The sequence below is a fragment of the Ambystoma mexicanum genome, chromosome 13, assembly GCF_040938575.1.
Source record: "Ambystoma mexicanum isolate Mex_15411 chromosome 13, UKY_AmexF1_1, whole genome shotgun sequence".
Lineage (NCBI taxonomy): Eukaryota > Metazoa > Chordata > Amphibia > Caudata > Ambystomatidae > Ambystoma > Ambystoma mexicanum.
The window spans coordinates 717,861,833-717,883,422 of record NC_090938.1 but is presented as its reverse complement, the minus strand read 5'-3'; the positions used below and the strand labels follow the sequence as shown (position 1 = coordinate 717,883,422).

The 21,590-nt window shown below is 48.0% G+C and overlaps 1 protein-coding gene across 2 annotated transcripts in view; it reads left to right on the top strand.

The window, feature by feature from the left end:
- LOC138521789 (E3 ubiquitin-protein ligase TRIM39-like) overlaps positions 1-21,590 on the top strand; it is a 168,765-nt gene that overhangs the window by 12,854 nt on the left and 134,321 nt on the right. For both annotated transcript variants that reach the window (XM_069634875.1, XM_069634874.1), the window contains exon 3: positions 2,234-2,464. In XM_069634875.1, coding sequence (XP_069490976.1) covers positions 2,234-2,464 — 231 coding nt within the window. The remainder of the gene's footprint in view (positions 1-2,233; positions 2,465-21,590) is intronic.

Sequence of the window (21,590 nt, the reverse complement as noted above, 5' to 3'; positions counted from 1 at the left end):
TGTCACAGGAGAGGGGGGCTGCTCCTCTACATGAACATTTGAGAAAACCCACACTTTCACTAGGACCACTTGTATTTACTTTGATGCTTAAGGACATATTTGATCCTGGAGAGAGAGAATCTCCTACACTCCCAGACTTTCCTATGGATCTGCTGGTGAAATCTGTTTGGGTTTTATTCAGTGACAAAGGGTGCTGTGTTTCCATGAGAAATTCTTGTGTCCTTACAGGGTACCACACCTCAAACATCCCACTTTCTCCCTTCCGATTCTCACTTTTCAATCCCTATTGGACACGTGCTTTAGCTGTGGGACTTGAAGCTGACTAGTATGGACACATCCCAGTCAGATATGTACATAGGGTTTTAAATATTTCATTTTCTGGGAAGGATGTTCACCCAGTCTTCATCACAAGGATCAGCGAATGGCATCACCAAGACCTTGAAGCCAAGAGTACAAGGAAGAACTCTTAAGAAAATATCATAAGGACAGGATTCCCAGACGATTTTAAAGGACCAAACACATAAGAACTACATCTCCCGGAATTCCCTCTCTCACAAAGGGAAAATCTGGAGCAGATCTGTGAAACTCAACTAGAGGTATAAGGAAAAGAAGACTATGGGGAAACCCTAATCATCCCACAGAAGTAGCTCCCCAGCCTGCAAGAGACACACCTCTCTCCCATCTAACAGCATTGGTGACTGGGTGAAGCACAAGTCTTCCCTGTGCAAGACCAAGTCACACAGAGAGTACTTCACTTCTTCCCCCACTTCAGGAAGATTTAAAGACTTGCTCATGCCCAATTCCTTCCCTGAAGCTACCTCAGCCTCCAGGCCCATGCTACTCCCCCTGAGTGGTCCTTCTGGTATGTCTCTACTGCCTTTGACTAACATCGGGCGTCTGCATGCTTTGCTGCATCTTCTCCTGGGGCTTCTGGTCCTTCAGCCGACCTCTGGATCTCTTGGTTTGGGTCTCCTCTGGCCCTCCCTGGAGTTGTTTACAGCCAAATCTGCATCTGAGGGGTATAGTATAGACTTACCTTCATTTTCCCCATACAAGCAGACACAGGTCTCCAGATAATTTTTTTAAGTAGGAATGTTTTACTCCCTATTTTTGAAATTGGAGGTGAAATAATTTTTCAGGGAGTAAAAAGTAATTTCTTCTCTCAATGGGGATATTTTTTAGGAGACTGAAAACATTTGATCTAAAAAAATAATTGTAACCATATATCTTTGTACCTAGTGATTCGCAGCTTATAATGCTTATAATGCATGTGTACATTAAAGCCTTTCCTCAGATTTGGCGCTAATATTAGCACTCCTTCCTGTTCATCTGCTCTACAAATGCCGTAGATCCAAACCTGTCCATTGAGCAATTTGAGTAGCGCTTCTTCCTGTGGCGATGCTCTCCAGTTGCCATGGATCTGAACATATCTGTGGAGCTGTGTGGGGTAGCACTCCTTCCTGTTCCTCTGCTCTCCAAATGCCATCAATCCAAACCTGTCCATTGAGCAATGTGAGTAGCGCTCCTTCCTGTGGCACTGCTCCCCAGATGCCATGGATCTGAACATATCTCTGGAGCCGTGTGGGTAGCGCTCCTTCCTGTGGCACTGCTCTTCAGATGCCATAGATCCAAGCCTATCCATTGAGCTGTGGGAGTAACGCTCCTTCCTGTGTCTCTGCTCTCCAGATGCCATGGATCTGAACATATCCACAGGGACCAGTGATGCACAGCCTGGGGCAGGAGATGGGGCCGGGTGGGGGGCTAATACAGAGAGCACTACTGCTGCCCACAGGGATCAGTGATGCATAGCTTGGGGCAGGAGATGCAGAGGGTAAACAGATAGCTCTGCTGATGCACACAGGGGCCAGTAAGGCACAGCCTGGGGCAGGAAATCGCAGTTGAGACAGGAATCACTACTGCTGCACACAGGGACCAGTGATGCACAGCCTAGGGCAGAAGATGGGGTGCTTATACAGCGAGCACTACTGCTGCACATGAGCTTCAGATGCACAGCACAGCATGGGTGCGGGCAGAGCCACCATATGGGGAATATACTGATCTTTAGCTGATTGGCAGTCATTAATCAATAATTCACGTGTGTTAGGTTTAATATTTTAGAAGTTATTAAGAGGAAACCACTGCAGGTGTTACATGTAGGTTACTTTATGATGGTTAATATAATAATCAGAAATATAATGTTTGTCTTTTGTTTGTTTTAAATCTCATTTTTAAGGCAAACATTATGAACCAGAGAGAGAAAATCCTTAGTACATTTGAGCACCTGAAGCAGTTTCTGGAGAAGGAGAAACAGCAGCTGCTCAGCAGACTGGAGAAGGAGCAAGAGGAGAACATGAAGAAGATTCAGGAGAAACTGACCCAACTGGAGAAGCAGCAAAGCACCCACAGGGACCTGATCACAGAGCTGGAGAGCAAGTGCCAGCAACAGGATGTGGATCTCCTGAAGGTGAGGGGGGGATCAGGTATCTATAGAACTATAACAGTGATCCACTCACAGGAGCCTGATCACATAGGAAGTAGCAGCAACAGGATGTGGACCTACTGAAGGTGAGGGGATCTGAAATCTATAGAACAAGATCAGCAATCCACCCACAGGAGCCTGATCACATAGGAAGTAGCAGCAACAGGATGTGGATCTGCTGAAGGAAGGTGAGAGGGGATTAGTAACCTAAAGATAAAGAGCAGCAATCCACCCACAGGGGTATGATCCCAAAGCTAGAACAGAGGTGCCAGCAGCAACAAAGGGAGTTCCTAAAGATAAGACTGGATCCGAGATCTATAGACCTGCAACAGCAGGAATCCACTGCCAGGGACCTGACCACAGAGCTGGAGAGGAAGTGCCAGCAGCAGGATGTGGAGTTATTAAAGGTAAGACGGGATCAGGGATCTATGGACCTGTAACAGCAGTGATCCACTGCAAGGGACATGATCACAGAGCTGGAGAGGAAGTATCAGCAGCAGGATGTGGATCTACTGACAGTGACCAGGAATCAGAAACGTATAGCAATAGAGCAGCAATCCACCCAGAGGGGCTTGATCCCAGAACTACAACAGAGGGGCCAGCAGCAGGACGTGGATCTACTGAAGGTGAGAGGGAATTGGGAATCTATGGCCCTGTAACAGCAGCGATCCACTTTGGAAGGTCAGAATAAGGACCAGCGATTCTGATCCATTTTCAAGCCATTTATATTAAACACAAAGATGAAACTCCTAACTGTCTCCTCAGTCGTTGTTAGGTCTCCAAAGAAAACCGGCCCTGTCCAACTCTAACCTATTCTATCCCTGCCACTGTATATATAGAACTAAGGAACAGGAGAATGACTCCCTTCTCCTGTATTTTGCTTTTCAGTAATGTCACTTTTAGTTCTTGGCAATTCCTTGATCAAGTTCACACAGTTCAGAGATAGGGTTCTTCAGCTTTTCCACGGTGTTCTTGACACTTTGCTTTCCCCTCTTTATCTTCCTTCGATCTCTCTTTTGGTCTAATGTCCTTATTGTTCCCTCTTGATACACAGTCCACTTCCTTTTCTGGCTGGGCCAGTTACTCACTCTTCCATAAGTTTTCTCACTTTCTTTGTACACTTCTTTATCACTGGATCAAGTATTAAGATCCCAGAAATGGTCTTGGCTTGATTTCCACTTTTTTATATTACTGGAACGAGTATGATTGTGCTAGTAATGATTCACTCTTGGCTCTCTCTCTTTATTACTCGAACGAGTATGATTGTGCCAGTAACAATTCACTCTTGGCTCTGTCTCTTCTGTATTACTGGGATGAGTATGATTGTGCCAATAACAATTCTCACTTGACTCTCTCTTCAAGGTTTCTGGGACGAATATGATTTGTATACTCATTATGTTCATGTTCCCTCCCAGGTCTCCCGCTGTCCTCATTACCTTTTTGTCTCGGGGTTAGTGTTACCAGGCCTGTTAGCAGGATGGGAAACTCTTCAATCTTCTTCAGGATGCCTTCTCTCTCTTCTCCGGTTTCCTCTCTTGCTCCGCACCTATCCCTGGATGTCAGAGTCTCGGTGGTGTCTGCATAGTTGTTGGACTGCACAGTCCACCCCTTCTGGGTCACGCCACCAGTTACAAACAGCTTGCTTCCTTGGGGTTTCTCTGCCCCAACAGCTCCTGCCTTCAGCTGTCTGCGGAGCCGTCTTCCACGCCAGTTGGTCCCTTTGTCAGTCGGCAGGGTTCCTCGCGGTATCTCCTTCTCTTCAGCAACACCTGCTGGAATCTCCTGGGCTTCTCTCCACGCAAAGCAGGTTTGAAGCTCACAGGTCTCTCTTCCTGCTTCAGCTCCTCCTTCTTGTTTTATCACATGCAGCTGGGCCTTCCCCAATTTAGGATCCCAGTCCTTCTCTTTCTCTTGAGTACTCCGTATTACACAATCTCTCTTCTTCTTCACAGTACTTGATGCTTGACTGTTCTGTATGCATCAATCACTCTTCTTCACAGCACTTGATGCTGGAGTGATCTGTAATGCTCTTGAATATTTCTTCTTCTTGGAATCTTCAAAATATACTTCTTCATAGTATACCAATGGTTTTACATCACAGTAACAGATATTGGTTTGGTCTTTCTGTGACTTGGTCCTCACTAATGTTTTAGGGTTGAGTACATCAGGGAGTTTGTCAGTGGAATGTGAGTCATTGTCCCCAAGGGGGGAGACTCTCCCAGTGAGGTCCACTTGCCTATACCCTTAGGGAGGGTATTGCATAGCGGTCTCACGTCCCCAGACTCACAGGGAAAAGCTCCCGTCTGGGAAGAAGTGACTGAATCCTGTGATTCATCACACCACCCACGGGACTAGATCACATAGTTAGAGGAAAGTGTTAGCAGCAGGAAGAGGATTTACTGTAGGTGAGAGGGGATCAGGCAGCTATAGAACCAGAAGTGCAACATTTCTTCCATATGGACATTACATCAGCGCTATAGGGCAAGTGTCAACAGCACAATGATAAGAAAAGGTGACCCCTTGAACTTTCTTAATAGTAATTCAGAAGTACAAAAACCATATGTTGGCAACTGGATCCATTTGGAAATAGTCAACTGGAATGTGTGCCAGGGCAGGCTGCCTTCAAGTGAAGAACTAACAACTGCAGAAGATATTTACAGCTAGGGTGGGATATCTCAAGTCGCTCTATGTCAGCTTCTACTAAATACGGTTGTTAATGAAAATATATAAGTATGTAATTATCTACATCAAGGTATTAAACAATAACATTAAAAATGTAATCAATACAATATATTCACCTCTCGATTTTCCTTCATAGCAGTTCAGGAGATGCACATAAACTCCATTTTCAGTAAAATGATAAGATAGCAAACAGTTGCAAATGGCTTCTACTGGTCCTAGTTGCTGACATACAATATCATATATAAAATGCTCAGGATGTCAGTGCAAAATCAGTTCACACTTTCATCAGCAGGTGGCACCTGTAACGCTCACCTGATTCCCACGGAGGCGCGGTTCTGGGCCGGAAGCTGTCTGTGACTCGGAAAGTGATGTGTAGGACTCGATTGGCTTCTGGGGTCGAACCTCTTCGCACTGTGTGGCGGACTCGAAGAGTGAGATTTCTGCAGGCGAAAGAATATGAGGGTTAATGGGCGGGGTTGTCGGATGTCCCTCTCTCTCTCGCTTCCCAGCTTTTTCGTAGAGCCCCCCCCCCGGGTTAACGTGCTCACCTTATATAGGTGAATGCTGGGCTCTCCATCTGCGTCTGGTGCAGGGTGCCGTTGCCAGTTTCTTCGCTGGTGTAGCATAGGCCTCTTGAGTTCAGAGGATGGTTGCCGTCGTTATCTTCACGAGCGGTGAGTTTCTGGACACCTTTTGTCCTTATAGTCTTTAATGCTTTTCCCCTTATGTATTGCAGGGTTCCAGAGATGGAGAATGAATTGAAGCGCTTAGAAGTTCGTAAGTATGGCAAGCGCTTGAACTGTCTTTTTCCTTGCAGCTTAGTTCGTGTTACGCCGGAGAATTCGCAGGCGTTTTATGACGAAGAACGTGATGGACGTAAGTAAATACCTGTTTAATGTCTTTCTTTTGTCTTGCAGATGTTGCTTGCAGCGCCGGCGTTCGCGGAATACCCGTAAGTTGTTAACGATGCTTTGTTTTCACAGGTAACGATGCGGAACGAAGAAATCCGGAATTTCCAGCGTGCCGGTGAGTATGACAATGCTTTTGTCTTTGCTGGTGGAGATGCGGCGTGAAGAAGCGGCCGCCGCCGATGAATCAGGTAAGTAAGCACTGTGTGTTAAGTTCGTCTTGCTAACCTGTTGTTTCCGTTCTTTACAGATGCTGATGTTGGCAGGATTCCAAAATGGTAAATTGAATTCTTGCAGGTTCAGGATCGGAAGATGAAGGGCCGGAGCAGACTCGGTGAGCGTTCTGCTGCAGATGCAGAATAACGCGAAGCACGCTTCATCTATCGGGTGTGGTTTAATAGCCTAGGAGTGATGAGGCGTCTTCTTCCCCGGCCCCGCCTAGGTAAGAAAAGAGTTCCAGTTTCCAGAAGAGTTCCAGTGCTGTATCCAGGGAGTGGAGCTGCCCCACCCAGGTAAGAAAGTAGTTCCTGTTCACAGATGACTACTAAGAGGCTGGTAAGTAAGCAGCATGGTCTGCTGCAGGTAAGTCCACCCAAGCACTCTTACACCTATTATGAGCCCGGCGCTTCCAGTGCCGGGACCAACGTTTTTGATGAGCCTGGTGCCACCCAGTGGGGACCGGCTGGTGCCTGGAATTAGGGTTAGTGGCCTGCTTCCAAGGACGTTGGGCTGGTCCTGGCTCCTTGGAAGCAGTGATCATGACAGTACCCCCCCTCAAGGCCCCTCCTAAGTGTGTCTTCTCTGGGGGTTTTGGCTTGTCGGGGTGATTCAGATGGAATTTCTTGACCAGACGAGGTGCATGGACATAATCCGAAGGTTCCCAAGACCTTTCCTGGGGGCCGTAACCTTTCCAGTCAACCAAATAATACAACTTAGATTTTGAGATTTTGGAGTCTAGGATGTTCTTTACTTCGAATTCAAGTTCTCCATCCACTAAAACTGGTTCTGGGAGTTCAGTCAATCGGGTTTCAGGTTGTACTGGTTTTAATAAGGAGACATGGAATACTGGGTGTATTTTCATATGCGTAGGTAACTCCAATTTGACAGCCACCGGATTAATTATGGCAGATATGCGATCGGGTCCAAGGTATCTTGGGATGAAGGTGCAGGGTCCTTTTAGAGGCAGGTGCTTAGTGGATAGCCAAACCTGATCTCCTACAGCGTAGTGAGGAGCCTCTTTACGGTGTCGATCTGCTCCTTTTTTGAATTGAGCTTTAGCTCTTTGCAGATGAGCAGAGGCTTCTTTAAGAGCACGGGTGATCTCCGAGTGCAAGTGATCCACAGCAGGTGCTTCGAATTCTTGGGGTGGATCCAGGTTAGAGGTTCTGGGATGGTGTCCGTATAACAGAAAGAAGGGAGTTTTCCCTGTTCCAGAATGAATCGCATTATTGTAAGCGTACTCAGCGATCCAAAGAATATCCTTCCAGGGGTTTTCAGTTTGTTGGAGCATGCAACGTAGATATTGTTCTAGAGTTTGATTTGTCCTCTCGGTTTGTCCATCAGTTTGGGGATGGTGACTAGTTCAAAGTCTTACATCAATTTGGGCTAGACGACAGCAACTGCGCCAGAAGTGGGAGATGAATTGACTTCCTCTATCGGAGACTAAAACCGAGGGAAAACCGTGTAGTCGAACGATGTTTTCTAAGAATTCTCGGGCCAATATTGAGGCTGATGGTAGACCCTTTAGGGGAATAAAGTGAGCCATCTTGGAGAATAGATCTACAACTACTAAAATGGTATTATACCCCGAGCATGGAGGTAAGTCCGTGATGAAATCCATGGACAGGGTATGCCATGGACAGGGAGGGATGTCTAGTGGCTGTAATAGGCCGGCTGGTTTCTCTTTCTGGCTTTTATTCTGGGCACACACACCGCAGGAAGTTACAAAGTCTCTAACATCTTTTTTCCATGACGGCCACCAGAAATGTCTTTTAATCTTTTCCATGGTCTTGGTAATGCCAGGGTGACCCTCCATTAGAGAGTCGTGGTAACAGGAGATGACTTGTTTTTGTATTTTCTCACAGGGTAAATGCAGTCGTCCTCGGAAATAAGGTAGGTCTTGCTCCACTGAGAATTCTTTCCCTTTTAATTGCCAATTTTGCAAATCGCCCGGATTTAGGAGTGACTTAACCATGGTCTTGATGTCTTCAAAAGATTGAGCATTGACCAAACCCAAAATTCTTTGTTCAGGAATTATGGGTATTGGTTCTGGATTGATTAAATGTTCATCTACTCCCATCCGGGAAAGGGCATCTGCTTTTCCGTTCTTACTGCCTGGTCGATAAGTAATTATAAAGTCAAATTCCGCTAGAAACAGAGCCCAGCGAAGCTGTCTGGAGGACTGAGCTTTGGCTGTCTTTAAATATTGTAAGTTGCGGTGATCAGTCATTACAGTGACTGTGTGTCTGGCTCCTAGGAGGTAATGCCGCCAGGCTTTAAAGGCCGATCTGATAGCCAAAAGTTCCTTGTCAGTAATTGAATAGTTGATCTCGGAAGGCGAGAACTTGCGGGACCAAAAGGCAACAGGATGAAATTGGTGTGTGTCCGGATCTCTTTGCGATAAAACTGCCCCCATAGCAAGACTAGAAGCATCCGTTTCCATGATGTAGGGGAGTTCAGGGCGAGGATGTTTTAAAACAGGTGCAGAAATGAATTTAGCTTTTAAGTCTTGAAAAGCCTGTTCTGCTTCAGAAGACCACTCAAAACGTTTGTTCTTTTTCAACAAGGCGGTGATGGGCTGGACTATCCGAGAAAATTCAGGAATGAATCTGCGGTAAAAGTTAGCGAAACCTAACATGCTCTGAACTCCTTTTACAGAGGTTGGTGAGGGCCACTTGATGATTGCATCAACTTTCTTTGAATCCATGTGGACTCCATTAGGTGACAATATGAATCCTAGGAACTCGACTTCCGTTACGTTGAAAACGCATTTCTCAAGCTTAGCGAAAAGATTATGTTGTCGCAACCTCTCGAGAACCTTTTTAACGTGTCTCCGATGTTCCTCTTCAGATGATGAATAGACGAGAATGTCATCAATGTAGACAACAACACACACATCTATGAGTTCTCTAAGGACATCGTTCATAAAATATTGGAAGGCAGCAGGAGCATTGCACAGTCCAAAGGGCATCACTTGATATTCAAATAGCCCGTACTTGGTGCGGAAGGCCGTTTTCCATTCATCGCCCTCTTTTATCCGTACCAAGTGGTAGGCTCCTCTGAGATCCAACTTGGTGTATATACATGCGTCTTTGACTTGGTCCAGGAGTTCAGGGATCAAAGGTAACGGGTATCTATTTTTAACGGTGATCTGATTCAGGGCGCGGTAATCTATGCAAGTTCTAAGGTCTCCTTCTTTTTTCGGAACGAAGAACAAAGCCGATGAAGCTGGTGATTTCGAAGGACGGATAAACCCGTTAGCTAGGTATTGGTCCAGGTATTGTCTGAGATGAAGATTCTCCGGTTCGGTGAGGGCATAAATCCTGCTGCAAGGAGGAGTCGTTCCAGGTATCAGATCTATTTGACAGTCATGAGGAGGCAGGGTGTTAGCTTGATCCTTCCGGAAGACGTCTTTGAATTCCTGGTATTCGGGAGGTAATTTGGGAACTTCCTCAGAAGAGATTGCAGCCAGAGAAACATCAGGCCTAGGATAACAAGTGGTTAAACACTCTGGAAACTGAACCGTCTTTGCTCGCCAATCGATCTGAGGATTGTGCTTCTCTAACCAAGGAATTCCCAGAATGATCTGGAACTGAGGGGCCTTGATCACATCGAACACGATCTTCTCCCGGTGTCCATCTTGACTCACTAACGTCACTTCTTGGGTGGCATGCATTACTGGTCCAGAGGCTATCTCCGTGCCATCCACAGTAGTGATGACGTCTTTTATTGCCTTAGGGACAAGGGGTAGATTCATCCTTGATACCATTTCATGGTCCACATAGTTACCGATTGCTCCGCTGTCGATGTAAGCTTCAATTGCATGCAAACGATCCGGACGTTCAGGACTAATGAGGACCATGGGTATGACGAAATGCGAGGTCACGGGACAGATCTTAACGCTCGGCAAGAGGACCTCTACTCTTGTCGGGCGAGGTCGTTTCCCTGCTCAGGATTTGTAGTACAGGTATCCGCGGCTCCTACAGTCTTCTTAGCTGGCTTCACTGGACGGTCCCGAAGAAAATGTCCTGAGTTTCCGCAATAGAGGCATAATTGCAGCTCTCTTCTTCTTTCTCGCTCTTTCTGGGTTAAAGGTCCTTTCATCCCCCCTATTTGCATGGGTTCTACAGTGTCAGCTCCCTTATTTGAGGTCTGTGGTTTGGAAAACACTCGGGTATCAAATTTAGAACGATCTGCCTTCCTGTTCTGCAGTCTATGGCCCAATTGGACAACTAAATCAATATAGTCAGAACATTCTTGTGGAGGATTCACAACTTGCGCTAACACATCCTTGAGCTCTCCACGCAGGCCTCTATAGAAAAGTGTTATTCTCTTGTCCTCGGGCCATTGTGTTTCCACTATGAGTCTATTGAAGGAGGCTATATAAGTCAAGAGATCTTGATTGCCCTGTCGTAATGAAAGAAGTTTGTTGTCCAAAGCCTGCCCCTGTGCATGTCTAGCGAACAGTTTCTCCATGCTGGATTGGAAGGCCTGAAAATCATGCAAAACTGGATCATCCTGGGTGACAAAAGGGATCGACCAATCTGCTGCGCTACCGCTGAGATAAGAAAGTACAAAAGCCACTGTGGCGATGCGCCATGGCGCCCACGGGGGGTGTTGGGCGCACCGGTGATCGAGGGCCCTGAGAACCGAGGCGGCGGGTCGGTTCCTTCACTCTCGGCTGTCATAGGCGCCGAGAGTGAGGGAACGCGAGCCGCCGCTCAGAGATGCGGCGAATCACGGCTGCACTCACCTGGGGGAAACCCGACCCCGAGGGGGGTGGGACGACGGCGAGGACTCTCCATGGCGCCGTGGGAGGTGGGCGACCGGTCCGCCAGTGCGGCGTGTCCCGCGGCGGCCCCAGAGCAGGTCGCGGCTGGAAGGGACCCAGAACCCGCCCATATCCGGCGCGATCACGTGATCGCCTCGGACGTTTCTCTGGAAACCGGAAGCAGGGAATAGTGCACGCTGGCATGGCAGCCTTTATGGGAGGCGGGACAACCCCTCAGCAGCCAATAAGATTTCAGCTAGGCCAGGCTGATGCCGATTGGTGGGGACTTGAAAATGAAGAAGCCTATAAAAGCGCGCCAAATAAAACTAACGAGGTTCTCTCATTTTTCAGGAAAGGGAAGAGGAAGAGGAAGGAAGACCGGAGTGGTGGGCCTATCCGGACACCACGAGATAGGACAAAGTTGGGGATTGCCTCAATCTATTCTGGAAGGGTCAAAGACTGGTGAAGGAAACCAGAGGACTATATTCTTTGTTTTGCTAAGGACCCTTAACCCGTTAGAAATAAATATTATTTCAGCATCCGCCTGTTTCCTGAAGTCTAGTTTGTCACACTGGCGACAAAGGTGGGATTGCGACAACGACATGGAGGCACTGATCAAAACTCTATCAGAGGGGCAGCAGCAGCTACAACAATTAATACAGCTGCAAACCCAACAGGCGGCTGCCGATAGACAAGCTTTCCAGCAGGCCATCCAGCTGCAGGGTACTATACAAACCACGGCCCAGGATAAACAACATGAGACCATAGCCCGTCTCACGGATGTGGTGGCCAACACCAGGAACCAACCATTGGTGCCATCAGCTCTACTCCAGAAATATAAGGAGGGGGAAGACCCTGCCTTCTTTTTCACTAGTTTCGAGAGGATCGCCAGGAATGCGCAATGGCCTCCGGACCGCTGGGGACAATATGTCGCCCCCCTGCTATCCGGGGTGATGCAGGGTGCCTATCAGGCGGTAAACCCCAACGGTAGCACCCCTTACGGAGAAATCAAGGCCGCAGTCCTGGACCGGCTAGGCCTAGACGAAGAGGCTTACCGGATACAGCTAAGAGAGGCCCGACTCAGGACGGGAGAAAGCCCGCGCCAATTGTACTATCGTATAAAAGATTTGGTCGAGAAATGGCTGCTACCTCCCACCCCAGCGAATCAACCCATCCTCGACAAGATCATTTTGGAGCAATTTATCGAAGCCCTACCGGGACAAATACAGAGGTGGGTTAGACAGCACCACCGGCCCACCTTGACCGAGGCAGTAGATATCGCCTCAGCATACCAGAAGGCGGGTCACCACAAAATGCAGCCAACTGGAATAACAGCCCGGATTGCTATCCCGATATCTGACCCCCTTGCATTCAGGGGCGTCAGAACCCTAACCCCGAGATGGAGACACGTCGACGACATCTCCCGGAAACCGGAAGACAAGAAACCGGGAGGTGAGGAAAAACACCCATTGGCAGCACCAGGATATAAGCAACCGCAGTGCTACGAGTGCAACGAATGGGGCCATATAGCCAGGTTCTGCCCCAGAAGGAGACCAGCCGAACCGATGGACATCGGATACCTGAGCCCTGGATCGGAGGAAAGAATCCCGGGTCCCTATGTGGTGGACATCCGGGTGGACGGCAGACCATCGCGCGCTCTACTTGACAGCGGCAGCCGACAGACCGCCATTTCACCAACCGTGAGTAACACTCCCTATTTATCTAATAAAACAGTACCAATTAGATGTATACATGGGGATGTGAAGTGTTATCCCATGAAGGATGTGGTGGTAGAACTAAATGACACAACCACTCCCTTAAGGGCTGCCGTCCTGCCGTGTCTGCCTGCCCCGGTAGTTATAGGGACCGATCTGCCAGGATTTGGACAGGCCATGAATGCCCTGGAGGAAAAGAAAAAGATTCTGCACGGTTCCGACACACCAACGGCGGACTCCGCTTCCCTGTCCCCTTTGCCAGGAAGGAAAAGACGAACCCGGATGGAATGGTGTCAGGCTAGTTACATGACCAGACCCATCGACTGGAGTCTGGAGGAAAATGAAGACACCATTAGGGGGGAGACCCTAACTGACCCGACTCTACGGGTAGCACGAGAAAGGGCAACACAAGAAGGGGAACCCGATCTAAGTAAGGGACCAGGGTTCCTACTACGCCGGGGTCTGCTATATCGAAGATATAAGGGCGAGGATGAGGTCGCCAAAGAGCAGTTGGTGCTACCAAGGAAACATCGTGCCATAGTTGTACAACTGGCACACAACCATCCTTGTGGCAGTCATATGGCTTCCCTCAAGACTCAGCAAAACCTATTGAAGCGATTTTACTGGCCGGGTATCTACGGGGAAGTAGCGCAGTTCTGTAAAAACTGCCCTACATGCCAATTGACCAGCGGTATCCTACCAGCAAAAGCGCCCCTACAGAAAATGCCTCTCATAGCGGTTCCCTTCCAGAGAATCGGCATGGATATCGTTGGTCCTTTGGAACCTGCTAGCAGGGGGTATAGATATCTGTTAGTGATCGTCGATTATGCCACCCGATACCCGGAAGCTTTTCCCCTAAAGGGAACATCCGCCAGAGTCCTGTGTGATCAGCTTATCCCGTTTTTTGCACGAGTGGGGTTGCCTTCGGAAATAATTACAGACCAGGGTACGAATTTCATGTCCGTCCTTCTACGGCAAGTATGTGAACGTCTCCAAATTAAACAAATGAGAACCTCTGTATACCATCCCCAGACAGATGGACTGGTCGAACGGTATAACCAGACCATCAAGAAAATGCTGAGAAGGGTGACCGGGCCGGACGCTAAGAACTAGGATCGGGTGCTGCCTCTGGTGTTGATGGTGTTAAGGGATACACCCCAATCATCCACTGGTTTCTCCCCCTTCGAACTTCTATTCGGAAGACAACCCCGAACGATATTGGATCTGGTTAAGGAAGAATGGGAAGCCAGCGAGGAAGTATCACTCACTGAATATACAGAGGAGCTAAAGACCCATCTGACGGCTCTGCGTACCTTGGCCGAAGCCAACCTCAGCCAGGCTCAAACGACCCAAGAGAAGAACTATAATAAGGGTAGCCGAATGAGGACCTTCAAGCCTGGAGACCAAGTACTAGTACTCCTACCTACATCTGCAAACAAACTATTGGCCAGATGGAGGGGGCCGTACAAAATCACGGACGTGCTCAGCCCAGTGACTTATCGGGTGCATCAACCTGATAGGACCACGACCAACAAAATATATCACATCAACCTTCTGAAGGAGTGGAATGGGCCGAGTCTGGGCGCCTTCGCCGAACCCGTGGAACCAGAATCAGAGGAAACCATGAACAGCGTTCCCGATACCCTCGAAGCCATCAATTGGGGTGATGTCCTATCCCCGAGAATGAAATCAGACGTCGTGAACAAGTTATTCCCCTACGCCGATGCCTTTTCTACGTTACCCGGTCAGACCAGTGTACTGGAACACGAGATCAACACAGAGCCAGGAAAAACCATAAGGCTCAGACCATATCGAATCCCCGAAGCCAGGCGAAGAGTTATCAATTCGGAAGTCGATGAAATGCTGCGGAGGGATATCATTGAGCCATCCAACAGTGTATGGTCGTCTCCCATAGTGCTGGTTCCCAAGCCGGACGGGTCTGTCCGCTTCTGTATGGACTACAGACAATTAAACACGATTTCCCAATACGAAGCATATCCTATGCCGCTGTTAGGGAGAATTCTCTGTTTAGGCTGAATTTCCCTACCTAGTGAGTCCCCCAGCAGCTTTGCTGGATTTCTGGGGTTTATTTTTTTCTCCTGCCAAGAGTGAGACTCTTTTACCCTCACTCTTGGACATGTTGAACTGTGTTATCTTGGACAAACCTTGTGTTGAATGGGCTATGGGGTCTTTTACTCCATAGGGCCTCATGTATTTTTGTGATGTGGGTTACACAGCACCCTCTGTGCCGTGACCCAGGGGTGTCCTAGGGACTCCCCAACATAGACTCCATACCCTGGGACTGACTACTGTCTCCCAGGGCATGTAAAGTCACCAAAGACTTTGCTAGTCTTGAATCCTGAACAGAACCAGTACAAACCATCATATTGTGGACGTACTGGCTGGGGCAATTCGATTGCCCCAGGGTCTGTTAGTCGAGGGGGCACGTCTCCGTCCCCCCTGATCGAGTTTTGGCTGGTGGCAGTGGAAACTACGTTTTATATTCAACCGCGAATATTTTCCTATGGGATTTCCCATTGTTTTAGGCTAACACATTTAATTATTTATTTACGGTAGCCTTAAACCTACCGCCGGTTTATATATTTATTTTTATAACTCCGGTTGGGACTTTTTGCCAAAACTTGATTCTAAAATGGCGTTGGTGTTCGCCTCTGTAACTCTGACCCAAAGTGGAGCCCTTTGTTCCACTTTTGGCGGGCTTCTCCACAGAAGCCCTCCAAAGTGGTGCCACTCTGTCTGGGGTACTTAGGAGGGGTGGAGGGGGATTTAGGCACCCTGGACTGAGTTACCTTGGTAACTCAAGTCGCACTCCGTCCTGATTGGCCCAAGTGGTGAGCCGCCCGGCTCACCACTTAGCATATTTGAGTGACAGCTAGGCTGGGTGAATGGGGGTTTGCTGCATAAAAGCAGGGCTTTGGGGACTGGAACTTCAGAAGTCGCCACAGGACCAAGAATCCGACGAGGGAAGAGCTGAGCCGACCTGCTTCGACGACACCACCCGGTGGAGCCCTGCTGAACCGTCTCACCACTTTTCCCGACGACCGAGGAGAACTCTTAACAGAGTGGCTCCTTCCCTTGACTGGTGGGGACAACCAGTTTTCGCCTTCTTTTCGCTTCTTGAGGTATCTCGTGGCCGCCTTGCCAGTGCCAAGCACCCCGGCAACCGGAACCCCACCACTTTTACCCCAACCACGAAAGTCGGTACAACCCTTCAACCGGAGGACTCCGCGGCTGGTTTCTTCCCGGGCAGTGCAACGACCCTCTTCTTCTGCTCTTCAGCGAGAACTTCTTCTCCCCTGACCGACGTCGAGCCCTGCTGCCACTGCCTGGAACAACTGCCACCGCTGGAGGATCCTTTCCGCTTAAGGTACCGTGTTCCGCCTGGCTTCCCTTGCTACCGACTGTACGGGGTAGATTTAGCCCCCGGCTTTCGAACCTGGGAGTGCCCGGGACACCCTGGCTAAACTTTCTAAGCCACTCTACACTCTTCCTAACTCTTTGCAAGACTTTGAATCCCTAATAACAGTGTGATCTTGGGCACATTTTCGCTCCGGCTACTCTAAGAGTGGGCCCTGCCTAGTGACTTTTGCTCACCTGTGACTTTGTGCTTCTTTGAGCCTATTGCAAGTGTTCTGGATCTTAGAGTGGTGTGTTTAACCCATTTCTGTTTCTTTTTATCCCTTTCCTTAACCTACTAGAGTGTCATCTAACGTTAAGCGCTCACCTCTGTTTTAATTATGTGGTGTTAACTTAGAGTTGTCTAGATAGGAGTAAGGGTTGAAACTGCTTTCATCATAACTGTGTTTGAAGTGTTTTTACTATACTTTGCTAGAGTGTTTTCAACTTATGTGTGTTTTATAAATAAATAACTATATACTTTTGAAACCAAGCTCTGGTCAGTGTTTGCTTGTGCTATTGTGTCTGGGGACATATTGTGTATACTTTGCATACTGCCTAACTCTTCTTGAGGGAAGTCTGACTGCTCAGCCACAGCTACCAGGTAAATCTGGGTGGTACAGACTGCTACCAAGTGGGTTTACTGCTATACCTGTGGTCTTAAATCTTTTGCAGTGTTCCCCAAGGGAACTGCACAGGTTTCTGCCTAACACTGGTGTACAGCGGTGGGATTTGTATTGAGTATACATTTTATTGTGCTTTAGATACCTTAGTGCAACTAACCACAAAGCTTAGCACTGTAAAAGTAAAACCTCTAACATGTCAGTTATAGAAAGCTATAGTCAAGAGTCCCTTGCAGCCAAAACTGCTGATTGTTTAAGAGTGCTCTGTAAACATAAGGATCTCCTGACTAAGGGCAAGAAAATGGAGCTGATTGAAAGATTGTTAGCTAACCAAAGTCTGGGTGATGGTTCAGAGGAACCTACCACTCCAGCAACTGTAGATGACAGTGTTGAAGTTAACATGGAGCAAAATGTTGATGATTCTGAGGAAGAGTCAGAAGAGGAGGGTGAGGCTTTTGTAACTGTCCCCCCTAGGCCTCTGCCTGCTCTACCTGCTGTGCCTACTGGACCTTTACCAGGTCCCACATTTAGTCCTCAGTACTTTGAACTGGAGAAAATGAAGCTAGAATTGGAGTATAAGAAACTTAATGCTCAAACTGACAAAGAACTAAGGCTAAGGGAAATGGAGCTCAAGTATGACTTAGAAATGAAGAAATTATCTGTTGAGAATGTTTCTCTCTCTGGCTCCTCTAGAAGTTCCAGTCCTAAAAGACCCCGGATGCCTAAAGAATTGGTTGGTATGTATGAGCCTAAGTTGGATGTGTTGGATTGGTTGTCTCTGTTTGAATATAATCATGGGCTCCAGAACATCACAGGAAATGACTTACTCACCTGGTTGTTCTCTAGGCTCCCCCCTGTTGCAACTGATGTGGTAATGGAGATGGGGGAGGAGGATAGGAAGGACTATGAATGTGTGAAACTAGCTTTGATAGCTAGGTTTGGGAAGACCCCTTCCCAGTATCTTAAGAGGTTTAGGAACCTCAAAAAGCATGATGGTACCCCTTGGGCTACCTGGGTGAGTGAATGTTTGAAAAACTTAGAGGGATGGATTAAGGGTTACAAGGTGAACACTTATGAAGGTATGAAGAATTTGTTTATGTTGGAGACTATTTATGATGCCTGCTCTCCTGAGCTCAGACAACACTTGGCTGATTCCAGGGAATTGGATTCCCGGAAACTAGCTAAGGCTGCTGACTTGTGGGTTGCCAACAGGGCCACTCACAAGGATTCTGGGGTAACTCAGAAGAAGGATGGGGAGAAACAGTCTAAAAAGGACTCCAAAGAGAATTCTAATACTACAAATTCCAAAGAGGGCCCCAAACAAAACTATAAGGGTAAGCCACAAGGGAAACCAAATCAGGCTAGTGTACCTTCTGGTCCCAGACCAGAAGGAGGTCAGAACAAGCCTCCATTCCAGCGAGCCTTTGGCTCATGCTTTGTTTGTAAGGCTACTGACCATGTGAAAGGAGATCCCAGATGTAAGGGTAAACCTTCAGGGGTCCAGCTTGCCTCCTTAGCCTTCGCTCCAGAAGAGGAAGTACATATGGCAAGTGGAAACTTTCTATTACTAGCTGATGAACCCACTGGAGTCTCAGCTAGTGTTTCTTTAGTCTCTCTGGGGTTGTGGGAACAACAGAATTTAGATGTCTATAACTCTATCCCAGATAATACTAAAGAGTATTATAAGGACAGTGTCCAGGTGAATGGTCAGGAGACTCCTGCCATTAGGGACACTGGAGCCAGCATAACTGTGGTGGATGAATCATTTTTCAAGGCAGAGGATGTTGCTAAGGCACCCAAATGCCTCACCAAGTTAGCTGGTGGGCCTGTGCAGATGTGTCCCCAGTTACCAGTTCTCATCCAATGTAATGATATGGCTGTAAAAATACCTGTCAGTGTACAATGTGAAGTGCCAGGTAGGGTTCTGTTGGGTAATGACCTCAAAGCTCTTGGAGTTGTATCTCATACCCCCAGACCTCCTAGCAAAAGGTTCCAGGAACTCACAAAACCTGCAAGGGAGAAAACCCTGAGAGGGTTATCTCAGGAGATGATGACAGAAATCACTCCTCTCCCACTGGAGCAACTTACTGCAGTAACTACCAGATCAGGAGCAAAGGGGCAACCCAAGACTCCTAGGAAAAAGCCAGCAGCAAGCACTCCAGTGCTTCCAACAAGGACTTCCCCTAGGTTGTCCAAAGTTCCCCCTGTAACTCCACCTCCAGCTGAGGCTGAGAGGGAGGTACAACCCTGTGTGGTTGAGCTAGACTCTGAGGAAGAGCTAGAAGGAGGCCCCGACCTTATTGGAGATTTGGACCCTGAGGACCATCCTGAGCTGCAGTCTTTACTGGCAGAAGGTGGGCCTAGCAGGGCAGCTTTTCGTAAGGGGCAAAGAGAATGTCCAACTCTGGAAGGTCTCCGCCACCAGGCAGCTTCTCAAGCTGATGGGCAAGAGCCTGGGAAGTATAGGTTGCACTGGGAAGATGGCCTCTTCTACAGTGAACCCACTGAGTCTGAACCTGGAGACTACAAACGCCTTGTAGTCCCACAAGAGAACAGACAACAGTTCTTACAACTAGCCCATGAGATACCTTTGGCTGGTCACTTGAGTTTCAAGAAGACCAAGGAAAGGCTCTCCCTCTACTTTTATTGGCCAAAGATGGGGGCTGAAGTAGATAGATATTGTAAGAGCTGCCATACCTGCCAGACTTCTGGTAAGGTTGGTTCCAAGAATGTGGCACCTTTAGTGCCTCTCCCAGTTGTGGGAGTCCCATTTGAGAGGGTAGGGATTGACATTGTTGGTCCCCTTGATCCTCCAACCTCCTCAGGCAACAGGTTTATCCTTGTTGTAGTAGACCATGCTACTAGGTACCCTGAGGCAATTCCTATGAGGACTGTTACAGCTCCGGCTGTGGCTAAGGCCCTCCTTGGTATTTTTACCAGGGTTGGGTTTCCTAAGGAGGTAATCTCTGACAGGGGGTCAAACTTTATGTCCCACTACATGAAGGCCATGTGGAAAACCTGTGGAGTTACCTACAAGTTCTCAACCGCCTACCACCCTCAGACAAACGGGTTGGTTGAAAGGTTTAACAGAACCATGAAGAGCATGATAGGTGCTTTGGAAGAACCCCTTAAGAAAAAGTGGGACCTTCTACTGCCATGCCTTCTCTTTGCTTATAGAGAAGTCCCTCAGGAGGGAGTAGGTTATTCTCCCTTTGAGCTTCTCTATGGCCATCCAGTCAGAGGTCCATTGGCCCTGATTAAGGAGGGGTTGGAAGGTGCTCCTCCCCTCAAGCCAGTCAGAGTGACTGACTATGTGATAGGTCTCCGGAGGAGAATGTCACACATGATGGCAGAAGCAAGTGACAACTTGAAAGCTGGTCAAGCCCTGGTCAAACATTGGCACGACCAGAAGGCTAACATGGTTGAGTTTACTCAAGACCAGCTAGTTCTAGTTATGCTCCCAACAAGGCAGAGGGCCTTGCAAGACAAATGGATGGGACCCTTCAAGGTTGTGGGAAAACTTGGAGAGGTCAACTATCTGGTGGATCTGGGCAGACCCAGGGAAGCTCCTAGAGTCTTCCATACCAACCGACTAAAAGCATACATCTCCAGACCTGATGTAGGAGCCTTGCTCCTAGCTTCAGCTGCAGAGGAGGAAGAGAGTGAATCTCTCCCTGATCTCCTCAGAGGTGTGCCTTTAGATGAGAAAATTGAAGGAGTCAATCTCTCTTCAGACCTGACACCTGAGCAACAAGAGGAGTGCAAATCTATGTTAAATCAGTTTGCCTCCCTGTTCTCACTGTCACCAGGCTTGACCCCTTGGGGCCAGCATGAGATACTCACTGGTGACTGTCTGCCAGTCAAAAGCAGAGGATACAGAATGTCAGAACATATCAGAGCCCACATCAAAGGAGAGGTCAAGAAGATGCTTGATCTCGGGGTAATAGAGCCCTCTACTAGTCCATGGTCTAGCCCAGTTGTGTTAGTACCAAAGGCAGGATCCAAAGACTTGAGATTCTGTGTGGACTATAGAGCTCTAAATGCAGTCACCAAGACTGATGCCCACCCTTTGCCCAGGACAGATGAGTTGGTGGATAAACTTGGTGCAGCCAAGTACCTCAGCACATTTGACCTGACGTCAGGCTATTGGCAAATAGCCCTGACAGACCATGCCAAGGAGAAAACTGCATTTTCAACCCCAGTTGGCTTGTACCAGTTTAAGGTCATGCCTTTTGGACTAAAAAATGCACCTGCCACATTCCAAAGGATGGTGAACCAAGTTCTGGCTGGGATGGAAGATTTCTGCATGGCATACTTGGATGACATTGCAGTCTTCAGCCACTCCTGGGAAGAACATGTGAACCACCTAGGACATGTGTTGCAGGCTCTGGAACAGGCCCATTTGACAATCAAAGCCAGTAAGTGCCAGATTGGTCAAAGTAAAGTGGTCTACCTTGGACATGAGGTAGGAGGTGGAGAAATAAGGCCTTTGCCCAGCAAGATTGAAGCTGTGCAAAATTGGACAACACCAACTACTCAAACCCAAGTGAGAGCTTTTCTAGGCCTCACTGGATATTACAGGAATTTCATTGAGAACTATGGGACCATAGCTTCTCCACTGAATGTAATCTCCTCTCCCAAATTCCCTAAAAAGGTAAAATGGAATGAGGAGTGCAATCAGGCCTTTGAAAAACTGAAGAGAGCTCTTTGCCAAGCTCCAGTATTGAGAGCTCCTGACTACCACCAACCTTTCATTGTACAAACTGATGCTTCCAA